Genomic DNA, 18,365 nt, shown 5'->3' with positions numbered 1-18,365 from the left:
AGGAGGTGTGGGCGCAGGTTTTACAGTTCCTGCGGTGGCAGGGGAAAGTGCCAGGATGGGAGGGTGGGTTGTAGGGGGTGCGTGGACCTGACCAGGTAGTCACAGAGGGAACAGTCTTTGCGGAAGGCGGAAAGGGGTGGGGAGGGAAATATATTCCTGGTGGCCGGGTCTGTTTGGAGGTGGCGGAAATGTCGGCGGATGATTTGGTTTATGCGAAGGTTGGTAGGGTGGAAGGTGAGCACCAGGGGCGTTCTGTCCTTGTTACGGTTGGAGGGGTGGGGTCTGAGGGCGGGGTTGCGGGATGTGGATGAGATGGATTGGAGGGCATCTTTAACCACGTGGGAAGGGAAATTGCTCTAGTTACCCTCTTGCTCTTATATACGAATAAAATACTTTGAGACTTTTCTTCATACTGATTGTTAGAAGTATTTTATGACCCCTTTTAGCCCTCTTAATTCCTCATTTCAGGTTGGTCCTACTTACCTGATATTCTTCCAAAACTTCATTTGTTATTAGTCGCCTAGACCTTATGTATGTTTCCTTTTTCCTTTTAGCTAGTCTCACAATTACACCTGTCATTCACTGTTCCCTAATCTTGCCATTTCTATCCCTCTTTTTCACAGGGACATGCCTGATCTGCACTCGAATCAACCTCCCTTTAAAAGCCTCCCACATATCAAATGTGGATTTACCCTGAAACAGCTGCTCCCAATCCACATTCCCCAGCACCTGCTGAAATTTGCTATACTTGGCCTTTCCCCAATCTAGCACTCTTCCTTTAGGACCACTCTCGTCTTTGTCCGAGAGTATTCTAAAGCTTACGGAATTGTGATCACTATTCCCAAAATAATCCCCTACTGAAACTTCAACCAACTGACCGGGCTCATTCCCCAACACCAGGCCCCTTCCTGAGTTGGACTATTTCCATACTGCTCTAGAAAGCTCCCCTGGATGCTCCTTACAAATTCTGCTCCATCTAAACCTAAAGTGAATCCTAGTCAATGTTGGGCAAGTTAAGATCTCCCAACACCACCACCCTGTTGCTCCTACATCTTTCCATAATCTGTCTATATATTTGTACCTCACACTCATACTCGCTGTTGGGAGACTTGTAGTATAGCCCCAACTTTGTGACTGCACCCTTCCTATTTCTGACCTCTGCTCATATTGCCTCACTGCTCGAGTCGTCCATAGTGCCCTCCTTCAGCACAACTGTGATATCCTCTCTTACCAGTAATGCAACTCCTCCACACCTTTACCAGTCTGTCTGTCCCACCTGAAGCATAGATATCCTGGGATATTTAGTTGCCAATCTTGCCCTTCCCTCAACCAAGTCTCAGTATTAGCAATAATATCATGCTCCCAGCTACTAATCCATCTGCTTTACCTACAACACTTCTCGCATTAAAACAAATGTATCTCAGTCCACCTGTCCCTTTGTATTCATCATCTGCTCCCTGCCTACTCTTCCCCTTCGTCCCACCTTCCCGAGAACTGGTCCCAGTGTCCCAAAAATTTGAACACCTCCCTCCCATCTCTCAAGCCACTCATTCATCCTGCCCATTCTTTCATTTCTACACTGACTAGCATCCTGAGATTACTACTTCTGATGTCCTACTTTTTAATATGACTCCTAAATTCTGCATGTAGGACTTCATCCCATTTATTACCCATATCATTGGTGCCTATATACACCATGACAGCTGACTATTCACCCTCCCCCTTCAGAATGTCCTGCAGCCGATCTGAGACATCCCTGACCCATGCACCTTGGAGGTAACATTCAATTTGTGAGTCTTGTTTTCAACCGCAGAACCATCTATCTACTCCCCGTACAATTGAATTCCCTATGACTATAGCCCTTCCACTCTTTTTCCCTCACTTCTGTACAACGGAGCCAGCCACGGTGCCACGAACCAGGCCATCTCCTCCAACAGTATCCAAAGCAATGTACCTGTTTTGGAGGGACATGACCACAGGGGACACCTGCACTGTCTTCCTACTCTTTCTCTGCCTTATGGTCACCCATTCCCTTTCTTCCTCACCAATCCTAATCTGTGGTATGACCAACTCGCTAAACATGCTGTCACAACCTCCTCAGCATCGCGGATGCTCATAAGTGAGTCCATACGCAGCTCCAGACTTGTCATGCGGTCTAACAGGAGCTGCAGTTAGACACACTTCCTGCACATGAAGGAGTCCCTGAGCTCCCACATTGAGCAAGAGAAGCATAACATGGGTCTGAGATCTCCTGCTATTTGTACTGTTAAACTTAACTTAATCCAACTAGAATATCAAATAATAAATAAATGAAATTTTAAAAAACATTACCAATCACACCACTTACTGGCCAAAAGAATACACCACAGAGTCTTTTTTTTTGGCTAGAGGCAGGGGGCGGGGGTGTGGGGGTTGGGGGAGTGGGGGTGGAGGTCAGAGAACTCCTTGTCTTGGGTTTAGCCGCTGCCCAAATATATTAGTTCACTCACCTTCCCAGAGCTCAATTTGACTGCTCCCACTCAGCTCCTCGCCCTCACCGCTCCCACTGCTGCTGCAAAAATGGGGGCTGCTGATTCCACAAGGTAAGTATTTAAATGGGAAATTTAACTTCCTGGCAGCCCCTGGTTCTTGTTCTCACTGCTCCCACTGCTCCTGCAAAATGTTTCAAGTCCAGTATGACTCTTCTTCTGAAGGTGGTGGAGGTGGCATGTGGAGTCCTGCTGCCTTCCAGTGTCTATTGTATATGGGTCTGGAAATGTTAATACTCGCTGAACACCATAAGCACACTGTCATGAGAACTATTGAGGCAAGTAACTAAGGGCTGTGTTGGAGTCAGACCAAGATGAGAACCACCAAACAATCTCTCTCAGACATGGCATTTCCTTGTCACATGTAAATAGTTATGGAAATATAACAAATAATGGTTTATTCTCTATAAGAGAACTCTCTTTGGTTAGACCTAAGAGGTCTATCCTCCTCCACACTAGACAATATGGGCCCTTGAGGTGCATTTATCTAGACTTTATTGGTGACAGTGCTGAGAAGAATATCCACTCAGACTAAGTCTGTGATCGGAACCCTACCACCAATTGAGGCTCTTAACTGGATAATTAATGCATGCTTAAGGACCTCATCCCACTGCATCTGTTTTTAACCTAGCAGCAGGTGGTGGGCTTGAGAAGCATAACAACCAGAATCTGTATGTTTGTTTGCAGGCTTTGGGCAGGGACCCTCATTTGAAGGCATTCAACACCTGATTGAAGGAACTAGTACTGAGGTGGGGGTGAATCTACGGAGTGCTATCTTCCTGCTAACACTTCCTTCACTCGTCCCAATATGACCTCCCTCCCTCACCATCACCTCTGCCACGTGTGTTGTCCTCTTTGACATGGTAGTACAAGCAGCAACCACCATCATCTCCACTAGAGGTACTATGAGCACATAAACATAGCTGATCTCTGATTAGATATCAAATCCCAAGATGGGACTTTTGGCCAGCCCCAACCACCTAGGTCCTTGATCTCCTAGAGGATGGCCTGGTGCTGTCCATTTGAATGCTGAATGTGGTGTGATGGAACTTCTAAAGAGTCAAAGTGGGATCTCATGATTCTCCACCTGCCAACCAAAACCACAGTTGTCTCCATAAGATTCTATCCACAGATACCAGCACTTGGAAGTCTTTTATACTTAAAGCAAAAAAAAGTGCTGTTGCTATAGAAAGAGTAAGCACAGAGATAGTCAAAATTTATTTTTTGTGGAAGAGTTCCTCACCTTTTATTGTGAAGTTATTGGGAACCATTTCTCAGTAGTAGGAAATACACAGGGGTTAAAGTTAAGTTTGTACTGTGAATATAAGTGAAACTATTAATCTACATTAAACCTTAGTTTATCCACCAGCAACACATACATCACTCATACCTTGATAGCAAGCACATTTATTTTTACCATCCACTGCTATAATAAATGCAGCAGGTTGAATGAGCATGATTTAAATCTTTAATGAGATTTAAATTGTCACGAACTTGAACCTGGCCATTGCTGAAAGCCGAAGGGTTCTGTCGAGTGCATCATTGACATCTCTGAGAATTTTGTTTCCATTTGTTTAATTGAATTTCAGGATATGGATGTCAGTAACAAGGGCAAGATTCATGACCCAATTCTAACAGCAGGGTGGAAAATGGAATTCCCTCTTCCAGTAATCTAGCCTTGAGTTATCAAGATAGGCTCGAACCTTTTTCACTGGAGGTTGAGGGATGACATTATAAAGATTTGTAAAATCATGAGGGACATAGTTAAGGTGAATAGCAAGGATCTTTTCACTATGATGGAGGAGTTCAAAAATAGGGAGCACATTTCTAAGATGAGAGGAGAAAGACTTAAGAAGGGCATGAGGAGAAACCTTTTTGCACAGAGTGGTTCATGTGTGGAATGAACTACCAGAGGACCAGTGACCATAAATCTATTAATTTTAAAATAGTTATGGAGAGGGACAAAATGGTCTACAGGTTCAAGTTCAAGCCTGGAGCAAGGTGAATTTTGATGAAATTAGACAGGATCTTGCAGGGAGTAGTTTGGAGTAGTTTGTTTGCAGGCAAAGGAGCTTTGGCAAGTGGGAGGCCTTTAGAAGTGAGATAGCTCAAGTTCAAGGTCCAAATGTTCCTGTGAAGGTTAGCAGGAATAGGGAACCTGGGATGATGAGATGTTGAGGCTTTGACCACAAAAAAGGAGACATTACTCAAGTACAAGCAACTGCGATCTAGGGATTTGGCACAACAAGTCCACACCAACCCTCTGAAGATTAACCTACCCAGACCCAATCCCCTACCCTATTGCTCTACATTTTGCCTGACTGATGCACCTAACCTACACATCCCTGAACACTTTGGGCAATTTAGCATGGCTAATTCACCTAACCCGCACATCTTTGGACTATGGGAGGAAACCAGAGCACCCAGAAGAAACCCACACAGACACGGTGAGAATGTGCACAGTGGAGGAGGTGTTGGACATATTAGAATGTATGAAGATGGATGAATCTCCTGATCCTGACCAGATATATCCAAGGGCCCTGCAAGAGGCTAGTGAAGAAATTGCGTGGGCCCTGGGTGACATTTTTGCATCATTGTTAGCTATGGTGAGATCTGGAAGGTAACGAGTCTGTGCCCTTATTCAAGAAGGGCTGCAAAGAAAAACATGGGAACTATCGACTAGTAAGATAAATTACTTGAGAAGATTTCAAGGAATAAGGTATACATGCATTTGGAAAAAACAGGGTTTGATTAGGAGTAGTCAGCATGGCTTTGTGCAGGGGACATCATGCCTCACAAGTTTGTTAGAGTTCTTCGATGAAGTGACCAGGAAGGTTGATGAGGGTAGGACAGTAGATGTAGTCCATATTGATCTCAGTGAAGCCTTTGATAAGGTTCAACATGATAGACTGCTCTGAAAGATTAGATTACATGGAATCCAGGGCAAGCTGGCAAATTGGATACATGATTGGCTTGATGGTAGGAAGCAGAGGGTAATAGTGGAAGGATTCCTGTAAGACTGGAAACCTGTGACTAGTGGTGTGCCTCCTGGGTCGGTGCTGGGTCCATTGTTATTTGTTATGTATATCAATGATTTGGATGAGAATATACAAGGCGTGATTAGTAAGTTTGCAGATGACACTAAAATAGGTTGTATCATGGACAGTGAGGAAGGTTATCAGAAACTGCAGCAGGACCTTGATCAGCTGGGGAAGCAGACCGAGAAATGGCAAATGGAGTTTAATATAGATAAGTGTGAGGTCGTGCATTTTGGAAAGTCAAATCAGGTAGGAGTTTCATGGTGAATGGTAGCACTTTTAGGAGCATAGTCAAAGAGACGGATTTAGAGTTCAGCTGCACAGTTCTCTGAAAGTGGAGTCACAGGTAGACAGGGCAGTGAAGAAGGTTTTTGGCACACTGGCCTACCATTAGTCAGGGCATTTGGTATAGAAGTTTGGAAATTATGTTGCAGTTGTACAGGACGTTGGTGAGGCCACACTTGGAATATTGCAAGCTTTAGTTACCTTGCTACTGGAAAGAGTGCAGAGAAAATTTGCAAGGATGTTTCCAGGACACAAGGGTCTGAGTTATAGGGAGAGGTTGGACAAGCTAAGACTTTTCGTTTAGAGCATAGGAGACTTGGGGTAGGGAAGAGTGATCTTGTGGAAATGTATAAAATCATGCGAGGAATGGATAGGGTGAATGCACTCAATCATTTTCCCAGTGTTGGGGAATCAAGGACTGGAGAACATTAGTTTAAGGTTAGAGGGGCAAGGGTAAAAGGGAACCTGAGAGGCAAATCTTTTACACAGAGGGTGGTACACATATGGAATGAGCTGCCAGGGGAAATGAGGTGGGACACATTAACAACATTTAAAAAGCATTTGAACAAATACATGGGTAGGAAAAGTTTAAAAGAATCTGGGCCAAGTGCAAGGAAATAAAGGTAGCATGGATGGATGGACATTTTGGTTGGTATGGACCTGTTTGGGTCGAAGGGCTTGTCTCCATGCTGTAGGACTCTATGACTCTAGGAAATGACGCATGCAGGTACATTTGCAAATTTTAAAAGACATTTGGATAAGTTCATGAATAGAAAAGGTTTGGAGGAATATGGGCCAAATGCAGGTAAGTGGGACTAGTTTGGTTTTGGAACATGGTTGGCATAGCCTAGTTGGACCAGTGAGTATGTTTCCATGCTGTATGCCTCTATGTTGAGGTTTGTGCAAATGAAAAATTATAAAGCTAAGATTAGTTGATTTTGGTTATAAACGCAATGGATAGATGGAATTAAAATACAGCATGATCTGTTTGAATGCAGAAAAGTCAAGGGTTTGAAAGGCTGGTGATTAGTTAAGCTATAGAATGAGGAATTCAGGTCAAACTCTGTAAGGGTGACATTTCTTCTTAATCCTGAACAATATTACTGATACACTTTTTGCAATCATTTGATAGCTTCATGTACTTCAGCTTTTTAAATTTTGTGGTTTGTATTTCAAAATGAATTTCACTGGGATTTGTCCTTACCTCTGGATTAACTAGTCTCATAGTGCATTTGCTAATACAGTGAGACACCCTGTCAGGATTCATACATTTGCCCTCCCACAATTGAACCCAACTGGAGGTACCAATGTGAGCAGTGAGAATGAATGTGAATGATCAGAATCAACAGGGTGTGAAGCAGGTTTATTTCAGTACTTTGGGGAAAGTAATGTTTAACTCAACTTTAACCATTAACTCAATGGAAATACAACACAAAAGAGGCTAATGAGGGTTTGTGAAAATTGCTCACAACTGTACATATCAGGAAATAAACGAGGTGCAGGTAACAATGGTTGATGATTGCCAGTCATTGTGCACACAACGATATCCTTTACATTGTATCATGTTCCCTCAAAATCTGCTAGCAAGAAAGGTTTAGTTTCCACAGAGTGGTATGCAGCTAATTAAGTATCATCACTGCAGTGTAGTAGCTAATATGCACATAATAAAGTCCCACAAAGAGCAATGCAATACTGGCCTGAAAGATGCTCTGTCAGTGCTGCCCTGAACTGTCAAGTATCGTGGGAGGGTCTTGATTCCACAACTTGCTCTTTCAAAGGTAAGAGTGATACGTTTAACTGTGGCTAAGACAATCATGTTCAGACAAGGTACCTGCATGAAACTAAACAGTTGATTCAAATTTAGCTTAAATTGTATACAACCGACCTACTCTTTGCTCCCTACAGAAGACAGGGGACTAAAGGCCACAACATCTGCTTCTCCACACCCAGCCACATTACATTTATGTACTTCTGTCACACAGCTGTGAATGGTTTCAAACTAAACTTCTGAACACCTGTTAAAAAATCGCTCAAGTATTTCTGTTGCAAAGATGAAGTTACAACAGAAACCTTTGAAGCAACCTCACAGCCCAGGTGACAGAAGGGCAGCATTTATAATAGAAACATTACTTCCTTGATATCTGCAGTTTGTTTTTGAATCATATGAGCTCTTTAATTTCAGACAGAATATCGCGAGCCATATAATTTCCTTCAAGCATTATGTTTCTCATAATCTAATATAATGTGCATTTTTCTGATTTAAATGTATTGCTTACACTGTTAGATTTTCTTTGCAATAATTTGTGCACTAAGTATTATTTACATATTTTCACCTCATATCCCATCTCCATATTAAGAATGACTGAGTTGGCATCTGGATTTTCATTCATCTATCGTTGTGAGTACTGGTTTTCTCATTGATATGTTTAGCACGTGAAGTGCAAGTGCATTGCCAATATATTTCATTCATCTCCAAATGAGGATTTGTTTTCAGAGAATTCATTCACTTGTGTTGTGCTGCTTTTTTGTTGATGTACTTTTTGCTATTTGCAAAAGGAAAATGTGTCTTGGCCACAGAGGTAACTTTGTTTAAAAATTTCCCATTCTGTAAACAATCTCTTGAATTGAGTAGTTCTCAAACAGCTCCGAGGACAATCTGAAACTGTAATTTTCTATGGAGCTGCTCTTTGATATAGAAAAGCATTCTTTATAATTGGCATTGCTGGAGCAAGAGGGAAGGAAACGTCGCTCAAGAGACTGCATGCTGATAATTAAATTGACTTTGTTCTTCTTTTCACAAGAGAGAAACAGTGACAGCTATTATTTGCTTGCACTTGAAGGGAGTTTGAAATAAAAATCATCCCATGTACTCTTCTTCACTTTAGCAGTCGAGATTGAAGTGAATTATTATTATTATTAATAGAAAATGATATTCTTTCCTTCACTTGGTGTTTCATTAAAGTCACCAAATGTTTTCAGGATGTCCACTCAGATCCTATGTAATCAACTACAACTTGACCCTCGTGATGATGTACTTTCAATATCTAGGATAAAGATCGAGTTTTGTGACCTTCCAACTGAAGCAACAAGTGTTTATTCCAATCTTGTAAATATAAATGCTGATATTTTTCAAATATTGAGAATGAGGGGAGAGGGTGTAAGTTTTGATATCCTCCAACAAGTAGGAGAGGTCAGGGATGTTAGTCAAAATGGTAACAATATGAAACTTAACTCTAAACTGCTATCAATGAATCAAATTCTAACTTAACTTTGGCAGATATTGCAATTTCCAAGTAACCCACTCTAAAGCAGCAGGTCAGTGGTTATAATATGTTCGAGAAGCATAGTACCTCATGTTCTGACAGCTATTTAGGTCTAACAGCTGTCGGCTGAGTTTCACACAAAGAAAGTGTGAGTTCCTGCAACTAAAGATCTTTCAACCTATCTTCAGGGAGGAGGAGCTCCAATGCTACCTTTAACCCCTCTTGTCAACCTCTCACCCATGCCTCTTCACTATGATCCAATCTCTCTCCCTCCTCATTTCCTCCCTTCCCCCCTCATCCTTCCCTACAACTCCCATTCCCTAATACCATCATTCACAATGACCTCACTCCTCCATAACCTCGCTTTCTTACAAACTCTTCTCACACCAACCCCCTCACCCCATGACTTCTTCCCACTTGCAAACTTCCACCCTCCTCCAGGCACTGTCAAATAACTTTGATTCTTCTCTGTCAAACCCTGTAAATCTTATGATCAGTTTACAATTGTTTCCTGATCCAGAAAGATTGGAAAGTGGGATCAAGGGATATGGATCTGGTGAGATCAAGGAATATGGTAGAGTGATGGGAATGAGAGTGACTATGTGATTGAGGGATATGATGGGATTGATGGATGTGGTGAGATTGTGAGGTATAGTGGAGAGGTAAATTGAGGATATGGTGGGATTGAGGGATAATGTGGGAAAATTCAATTGAGAGAGCTGGTGGGAAATTATTGTTGACAGAAATTAGATTTTTGAGATGAAAAACAGATTGGAGATTTCTCAATTTAAGGCATTATTTTTGTTTATAACATTTCTTTAACTTAATACTTCTTTACTGTCTTTGACACAGAAAGCTCCACTGTACCAGAAACTATATCCACATGAACCTGTTTGTCTCCTTTATTATGAGAGCCATTGCAGTGTTTGTTAAGGATGTGGTACTCTTTGGCACCGACTTGAACCAGTGCACCCTATCCACAGTAAGTGAAGCTTTGTGGGGATCCTGAGAGAGAATTCACAGTGAGTTTAGAGTTCAGGCACTGTGAACTCTCTGGAGGGATCCTATTAATCATCAGTCATCATAATCAGTATCAGGATAGACTTTATATTTAAACAATAAAACAGGGTCAGATTTACCCTCAGTTCCTCGGAATGGCACCATAACATTCAAGGGGGCAAGCTCTCAAGTTCCCCCCCTAAGGCAGGTTAAGGTGGTGGGATCAGTCCCAGTTTACATGCGGCCCAAATGACATACTTCACTCGCAAAGATGAACTATCTTCATAGTAAATTGAAAAGGAGGTTGCTTCCATTTACATCTGAAACTTAAGTATTAATCTTGGTACACACCTTTTTGAGCTAGATCAGATGGAATGCTGAAGGCCTATCCCTGTACTCCTCCTAGTTCTTTGTGCCCAAGGATAGCCAACAAGCTGCTAATCAAACCTGCTACACCTCTCCTTGTTGTGGGATTCTAATAATTGCACTCACCCCGTCACCCCAACTCCCTGGGGATTTTATTATTAAACTTTCATTGTCACTAGATGTCTTGATATACAGGAACCTGACCCACATTCCCAGGATGTTCACTTTTCGTAATGTAATCCAACATGAATAGGAAAGGTTTGGAAGGATATGTGCCAGGAGCAGGCAGGTGGGACTAGTTTAGTGTGGGATTATGTTTGGCATGGACTAGTTGGACCGAAAGATTTGTTTCCGTGCTGTATGACTCTAAGACTATGACTCTATGAGCAAAATGTAACTTTGTATCATCTTAATGTAAATTACTTAAAATTAATCTGACGTAAAAATTGTCAACTGTCACAAACTACAAGAAGACACCGATTAGATTTTAACTCTGCAGTATGCTTCTTTTGCAAATCACAGACTCCCGGACAGAAGTCATCTCATTGTCAGGTTTAGCTTCTCGTCTAGTTGGGAGGCCTCTAGAAAAGCATGCAGGACTGGGCTAGTCTAATCTATAATCCTGAGGGCTAGGGGGTTGGAAGGAGAAGTTGGGGAGATCATATGATCCTGAAGGCAAAGGAATAGGCTGTCTGATGAAGTGGAGGGGACTTTTTTTCCCAGGCAGGGGCATTTGAGTTTGTGGGCATGAAGGAAGTTACATCCCCTGTAATGATGTTAAGTCAGGATATTGCTAATATCCCGCCCTCTTTTAAATTACAAAGGGGCTTTACAGGGTGGGCACCAACAGGTTGCTTCCCTCTGGCTGGGAATCGAGAACTTGAGGGCACAGTCTCAGGTTAAGAGGCTAATCATTTTGGTTTGAGATGAAGAGGAATTCCTTCACTTAAGAGCTGTGAATCTTTGGAATGCTCTGTCCCAGAGGGTTGTAAATACTCCAATATTCTCCTGTATTCAAGGCGAGAATAGACAGATAATTAGTGTCTAGAAATCATGCGATTTAGGGAGTGGATGGGAAAGGGGAACAGAGGCCACAAATCAGCCCTGATCATATAAAATGGGGTGCAGTTTGATGAGCCATCAAGTGTACTATTTAGGGTGGCACTGTGGCTCAGTGGTTAGCACTGCTGCCTCACAGCACGAGGGACCAGAATTCTACTTTTGGTTGACTTTGTAGTGTTTGTATGTTCTCCCCATTTCTGCATGGGATTCCACTTGGGTGGTCTGTTTTCCTCCCAAAGTCCAAAGATGTGCATTTAGATGGATTGGCCATGCTAAATTGCACCATAGTGTCCAGGGATGTACAGTTTAAGTGGGTTGGTCATGGTTAATGTGGGGTCAATCCATCTAACCTGCACATCTTTGGACTGTGGGAGGAAACCAGCACATCCTTGCTGACATGGGGAGAATGTGCAAACTTTACACAGAGTGTCGCCTGAGGATGGAATCAAACTACAGGTGGGGGGACTGGCTTAATAGACATGAAATATGAATAAATAAAGACAAATAAAATAAGTGATTCCATATCTGAGGCAAAACCTGGGTTCCTGGCATTGTGAGGCAGCAGTGCTAACCACTGAGCCACTGTATCATGCGGAATGATGCAAGTCCCTCTAAACAGTATCTACAGGTGGAGGGATTGGCTTAATGGACATGAAATATGAATAAATTAAGACAGATAAAATAAATGATTCCATATCTGAAGCAAAACCTCAGGAGACTCCATTTCTCAGTGAAGATGACAGCTACCACCTACAGCTTCCTGATACAAACCTGTATCAGGTAGACAGGCATTGCCAACAGCCAATAAGGTGTCTGCCCTGGGATGGCCACCCTCTTCTCTTGGGAAGCAGTCACTTTGCACCTGAACAATGTCCTCTGCCTACACAGGGACCCTAAGTGTCCACCACTGTCATTTGCTTACCCTTTTCATTATGTATGTTTTTCAAATATTTTCAGGCTCTCATTAATGTTAGCTGCTAAATTATTCTAATATTCCTTTTTGCCGTGGTAGTCCCTTCCACAGAACACAGCACTGTATGTTGTGAGATCAACATCTTGTACAATAGGTGTTTATGTGTTGGTGTTAGCTATAAGAGTTCGGTGTTCAGGGAAGGGCATGTGGTCTTGTTTTAAAGCACCGTATGTGGCTGGGGGAGTAAGCCAGTGTATTGGGCACACATCTGCTGCATTTATATTGCATCCAAGACTGTTACAGCTCCATATGAAACACGACTAGTAGAGCCTCTAGGAGGGAATTAATCTATGCTTCCACTTCACTCAACATCCATCACCAGTAAATTATCAAATGTAAATGTGGACCGTGGTCCAAAAATGGGGGCCGAGAGCTACTATCGCTCAGTACTTAGATCAAACCATCCTGTACTAATAGAGATCCCACATAATGTCAGCATGGGGAAGATTACGCATCTTGTGCTGTTGCAGTGTAACTAATAAGTATTAAATCTCAGAGCCAAAGAGACCATATCCCATAAATAACCTGAGCTGACACCTCATTCATAGGGTGAAGTGCAATAGGTGGTCAAAGTTAGAAAAGCTGATCCCTTAAAGAGTCAGCTAAGTTTTGTATTTAAGAATCCCCCAGGAGGGCTCTTGTAGCAGAATGGTAGTGCCCCTACCTCTGGGCTGTCAAAACACAGATTCTACTCCAGAGATGAAGAATAATGTCTCTGAACAACTTGGTTGGATAATATCTAAGAATTCCCCAGGGCTTGAGGGCAGAGAAATAATCCAGAGGGGAAAGATGGAAATGAATGTTTGTGTTGATTTACAATAAAACCGCTGTGAATTGCAAAGTTCTTTGCTTCTATTTCAACATATATACTATTAACTATGGGGAGTGATTTACAGAATACTGTATGCAGGGGTGAGTTTGTGTATAAGGGGTCAGGATTGAGGAGTGAGGAAAATGTCTGTTTCTATTCTCCCCAGCCATCGTGCAAAGCTGCAATTGTCTTCTTCCAGTTCAGTATCACAGCAAACTTCTTCTGGCTGTTGGCAGAAGGCATGTACCTATACACACTCATCGTGGTCTTCTTCAATGAAAGGGAGTATTTCTGGTGGTACATCGTGATGGCCTGGGGTAAGGCATTTTCTTTTTATTCATGGAATTATGTAAACATAGAAAAAAGCCAATCAGGCCCAATCTACCTCTGCGGCTTTTTGAAAGAGCTACCTGCTTTATTGTTTGCATGGGTTCAGCCAACTTTATTTTCCCTGGTAATGTATCTTGATTCAAATTGCTTTCCTTTAAAACTCATTTATAGAATTGTAGATCCACATGTTCTCTTAATCTGGTAAAACTTCCAGATGTCTAGATAATCATGCAACACCAAGACTGCCATGCCATCATTACAAAATGCTGATGTCTCATTACACTCAGTATTCATATGGCCTCACTTCCCTGACTCATTCCCCATTTTTCCTTTACAACTATTTATCCATTCCTCTTTTAAAAGTTACGATTGCATCTTCTTCTATTTCCTTTAAGGTGACACATTTCAGATCACAAAAAACCCACTGAATTAAAAATAAATTCTCCTTATCTTGCCAGGTTTTTTTTTGCCAATTATTATGAATCCTTGTCCTTCTGTTATTGGATCTCAAATCAGGAAAAAATATTTTCTTCCACCTTCCTCTAACCAAATGTTTCAAAATTCTAAACACCTCTGTCAGCTCCCCACTCAACCCTTTCTGCTCACAAGAGAACAATCCCAAGTTTGCTAATTTCTTCACATAACTGAACACCTTTATCCCTGAAACTATAACGGTAAATCTCCATTGTATCAGTTCCAAGGACTTAACATCCTTAATATAGTGCGGTGCCCAGAGTTGAGAATAAAATGTAGAAAGTTGAGGAGCATTTCATTTGCCTTATTTCCTGTAGTGGCAGACCATGGTCGGAGGTAGCACAATATGGCCTAAATATGGCTGCAATAATAGAATTGGATCGCCTGATCCAGCATTAAAGTGAGGTCAAAATTTAGCACAGTGGTAGCTTTGAGAAGGAGGTAACTGAAGGTAACAGGGTAAGTTTTAAACAGATAGTCTTAAAAATTAAACACGGTGTTCTGTAGAACCAACTGCTGAAGATGTCTGTAAGACCCAGTCTAATAAATGTCTAGGAACAGACAGCCTGAAGTTTGTAACAAGCAGTTAAAAGAAAAGTATAATCCTACAGTAACAGAAACAAATGATAAGGATGGGATTATGTCTTGTAAAAACCTTGGAGAATAGACAGGTTCATTGATGCATGAAAGTGATTGAGTTTTAGTTATCACATTAGTTAAAAGACTTGCTGTAGAAATATTTAGAGTAGGGTCAGTAAATTTAATCTTAGACAGTATGTGATTAGAATGAGTTAAAGTGCAACTCCAAGATAGAGTAGCAATGTTTACCTGACCTTCCAAGGGCATGTGGGACAGAAACTGCTCACAACTCAATGGCTAAAAAATTCTAACATCAGGTCTAATTATTTAACTTTACTGGAATGAGTACTACACATTTTGTAACAGTTAGTAAAAATTAATATCCTTGTGTATGTCCAGTAATGAGGTTAGTAAACAATATTATAGAACTTAAAAGGTCTTTAAGTGATAGGTACAGGAAGAAAGAAACTGCTCCCAACTTGTTTGCTAAAGAATTCTAACAGTAGTTGTAACCATACAAATTGATGTTTAACTAACTTTATACCAGAACTAATGTTACAAATCTTATAGAAATTAGTAAGAATTAACATTGTTTTGTGTCTCCTATTATTAGGACAGTAGGAAAGTATGTATTAGAATTTGATAGTTATGTCAATGAATAGAACGAATGACAGAATTCGAGCAGTCCTTGGAAATAGGTAAATCTGGGAAATGAAAGACAGTATAACCATTAACTTTGTAATGCAGATTAGTGGGATACAATGTAGGATCCCAAGCCCTAATGATAAATATCATGAGACCATGGGGAATTTAGAGCTGTCCATACGGGTGTCCATCATTGATCAGATGTATCATAGGATTGGATGTATGGATTAAGGAGATAAGAGCAATGACAAAGTTGCATGCAATTATTGTAATACAAATGTATAAAAAAATGCTATATCCCACTAGGAAAATCAGAGTGTCATTGACTGCTCCTCTAGTTTGAGCTATAATCAAAGAGGGGGATTAAGGCCTGAGGTGCAAGTCAGATGTGGAGCAGTCTCTGGCCTCTCCCACGTGTGTTAAAGAGCTCTAATGAAGATTGAATGTACTGCTAAACACAGAACTCAAGACTCTTCTTTGACATCTCTCCCCAACATTTCTTTAATCCTATCATCACTTCGTGTAACTTGATTTTCTTTAGTCACTTCCACTGTGAAGGAATAGATTCATTTGGAAAATAGTAGACTTGCCAACCAATTGCAACAGTAATATTCACAATGGGCAAATTCACAGTGATGCAAATGATAACTATTTCTGTTTCACTAGGTGCTCCACTGCTGATCACTATCAGTTGGACACTTGCCATGCTACATTATGACAATATCGGGTAAGAGAGAACATGCCTATCTATGAATTAGAGCAATGTGGGAGGTATCTGTTTCCATTTGACTCTTAGTTCAGATATCAGTTTCCCTCCAGTGTCCAGTCCAGAGGTGATTCTCCTTGTGTGAGTTTGAATGATGAATGTTGTCTGTTATCGGATATTAAGCCATTGAGGTTTTCAAAGCTGAGACCGATCCTGACTGCACACCTGCCCAAAAGTAAACCCAGCTCTGTATACAAATATACCGCTTTTTAGTTCAGAGGTTTGCTCCTGGTATCAACTCAAGATTCAGAAATTGTAGTTTGCACACAGCATCTTTACTTGACTCTCAAAAGTCAATTTACACTAAATAAGACTGACACTCACATGTATGTAAGGGTGCCTGCACTTGTCTGAGAATCAGGACAGAGGGAGTGATCAGTTCTTTCTGCTCTCCAAGTAATTGATCGGATTGCTTCAACCTAAGCTTACTATTGGCATGGTGTCTCAGTGCTTAGCACTGCTACCACACAGCACTAGGGACCCAGGTTTGACTCTAGCTTTGGGTGACTGTCTCTGTGGAGTTTGAACATTCTCCCAATGTCTGCATGGGTTTCCTCCAGGTGTTCCGGTTTCCTCCATAGTCCAAAGAGTACAGGTTACGGTAGATTAGCCATGGGAAATAGTTAATTGTGTCCAGGGATGTGTAGGTTAGGTGGATTAGCCATGGTAGATGCAGGATTTAGGTGGAATGCTGTTTGGATGATTAGGGGCACACTTGAATGATCGAGTATGATTTCCTCAAGGTACAGTTCTTAAACCTCTGCTTGCAACCAGCAGGCTAGGCTAAACCTGCCTAATCAAGGCCCACCGCTTGGCAAGCTTTCTGTTGGCAGCCTCATTCTGTTTTTTGATCATTTTACAAACCATTCCCCCAGCCTTCACATGATTAATGAAACAATAATCATATCACTGTCACCTTATCAGTTTCTAAGCAATCAGCCCACGTGAAGCATTTATTATAACTTTAACAATAGTTTTAATCTTATCAATTCAGTAATTAATCTGATCTAAAGCACTCTCTTGCAAGTTTCTGTTCGTTCAGTTACTTTAACATTCGCAGTTACATTACGTTAATCATATTACAGGCTTGGAACCAAGATAGGAATTAAAGACTACTTAACTTTGATTTCAGAAAACAAACCTCACATTACAGATTCAGCCCATTCCACTCCATGCTATTCTATTATTTATTTTTTATGTACAATAAGTCATCAGGCACCATACCATTCATGTAGGTAGTGAGAAAAAGGGTTGCTTACATCATAGTGGTAATGTCCTGGTCTCTAGACCAGAAGGTAAAGATTCAAATGTCAGAGGTGTGTTTTGACCACCCACACACCAGTGATACTCTATCTCAGGATCAGGAACCCTGGTTAATTGTTCCCACCCTCTAAATTACCTGTGGTCATTGTCGCATGCATTGCACACTGATCATTTTGTTGAAAGTAGTTCATGTAGCTATTCTGGGAGTTACACAAGATTATTTTCATATTACAAAAGTCAAAAATAAAGTTTTTTCACATTTCCTTCAGGTGCTGGGATTCAATTGACTCTCCATATTTTTGGATTATTAAGGCTCCGGTTTCTCTGACAATTTTGGTGAGTATTTCTCCATATACTTGTGTCGGCATTGACATTGACATTTTCAGTCAGGGTTGTATGACAGTTTTCATGGTATTTTCTCTGTTGCCCATGTTACTGGTCTCCATAAGGATCTCACATTAGTCCTGTCTCAGAGGGAGAGCAAGAACTCCTCATGTCTGCATGCCAGGTCAGTCTGCGATTAGTGGCTGGGAGATGCATGGACAAAGGATCATTTCTGTCTGATTTTCCTCCTGTTGTCTCAACTTATCCCCAAGAGATTGGAAAGAAAGATATTTCTATAGAGCTTTTTTATGTCTCTCAATGTCCCAACAAGCAAGGAAGTAATTTTGAAGTTTAAAAGTAAAGTTGTCTTACCAGACCATTGAGAGAAAGTGAGGGCTGCAGATGCTGGAGATCAGAGCTGAAAATGTGTTGCTGGAAAAGCGCAGCAGGTCAGGCAGCATCCAAGGAACAGGAGAATCGACGTTTCGGGCATAAGCCCTTCTTCAGGAATGAGGAAAGTGTGTCCAGCAGGCTAAGATAAAAGGTAGGGAGGAGGGACTTGGGGGAGGAACTTTGGAAATGCGATAGGTGGAGGGAGGTCAAGGTGAGGGTGATAGGCCGGAGTGGGGTGGGCGCGGAGAGGTCAGGAAGATGGTTGG

General features: G+C 41.5%; 1 protein-coding gene across 1 annotated transcript in view; it reads left to right on the top strand.

Moving 5' to 3' along the window:
* LOC122539683 (vasoactive intestinal polypeptide receptor-like) overlaps positions 1–18,365 on the top strand; it is a 139,498-nt gene that overhangs the window by 95,146 nt on the left and 25,987 nt on the right. Inside the window, exons 6-9 of the mRNA XM_043674671.1 lie at positions 9,967–10,096; positions 13,492–13,642; positions 16,020–16,080; positions 17,652–17,718. Of these exons, the coding sequence (XP_043530606.1) occupies positions 9,967–10,096; positions 13,492–13,642; positions 16,020–16,080; positions 17,652–17,718 (409 nt within the window). The remainder of the gene's footprint in view (positions 1–9,966; positions 10,097–13,491; positions 13,643–16,019; positions 16,081–17,651; positions 17,719–18,365) is intronic.

Source organism: Chiloscyllium plagiosum, chromosome 33, assembly GCF_004010195.1.
Source record: "Chiloscyllium plagiosum isolate BGI_BamShark_2017 chromosome 33, ASM401019v2, whole genome shotgun sequence".
Lineage (NCBI taxonomy): Eukaryota > Metazoa > Chordata > Chondrichthyes > Orectolobiformes > Hemiscylliidae > Chiloscyllium > Chiloscyllium plagiosum.
The sequence above is the reverse complement of the archived record's forward strand: the minus strand, read 5'-3'. Positions and strand labels throughout refer to the sequence as shown.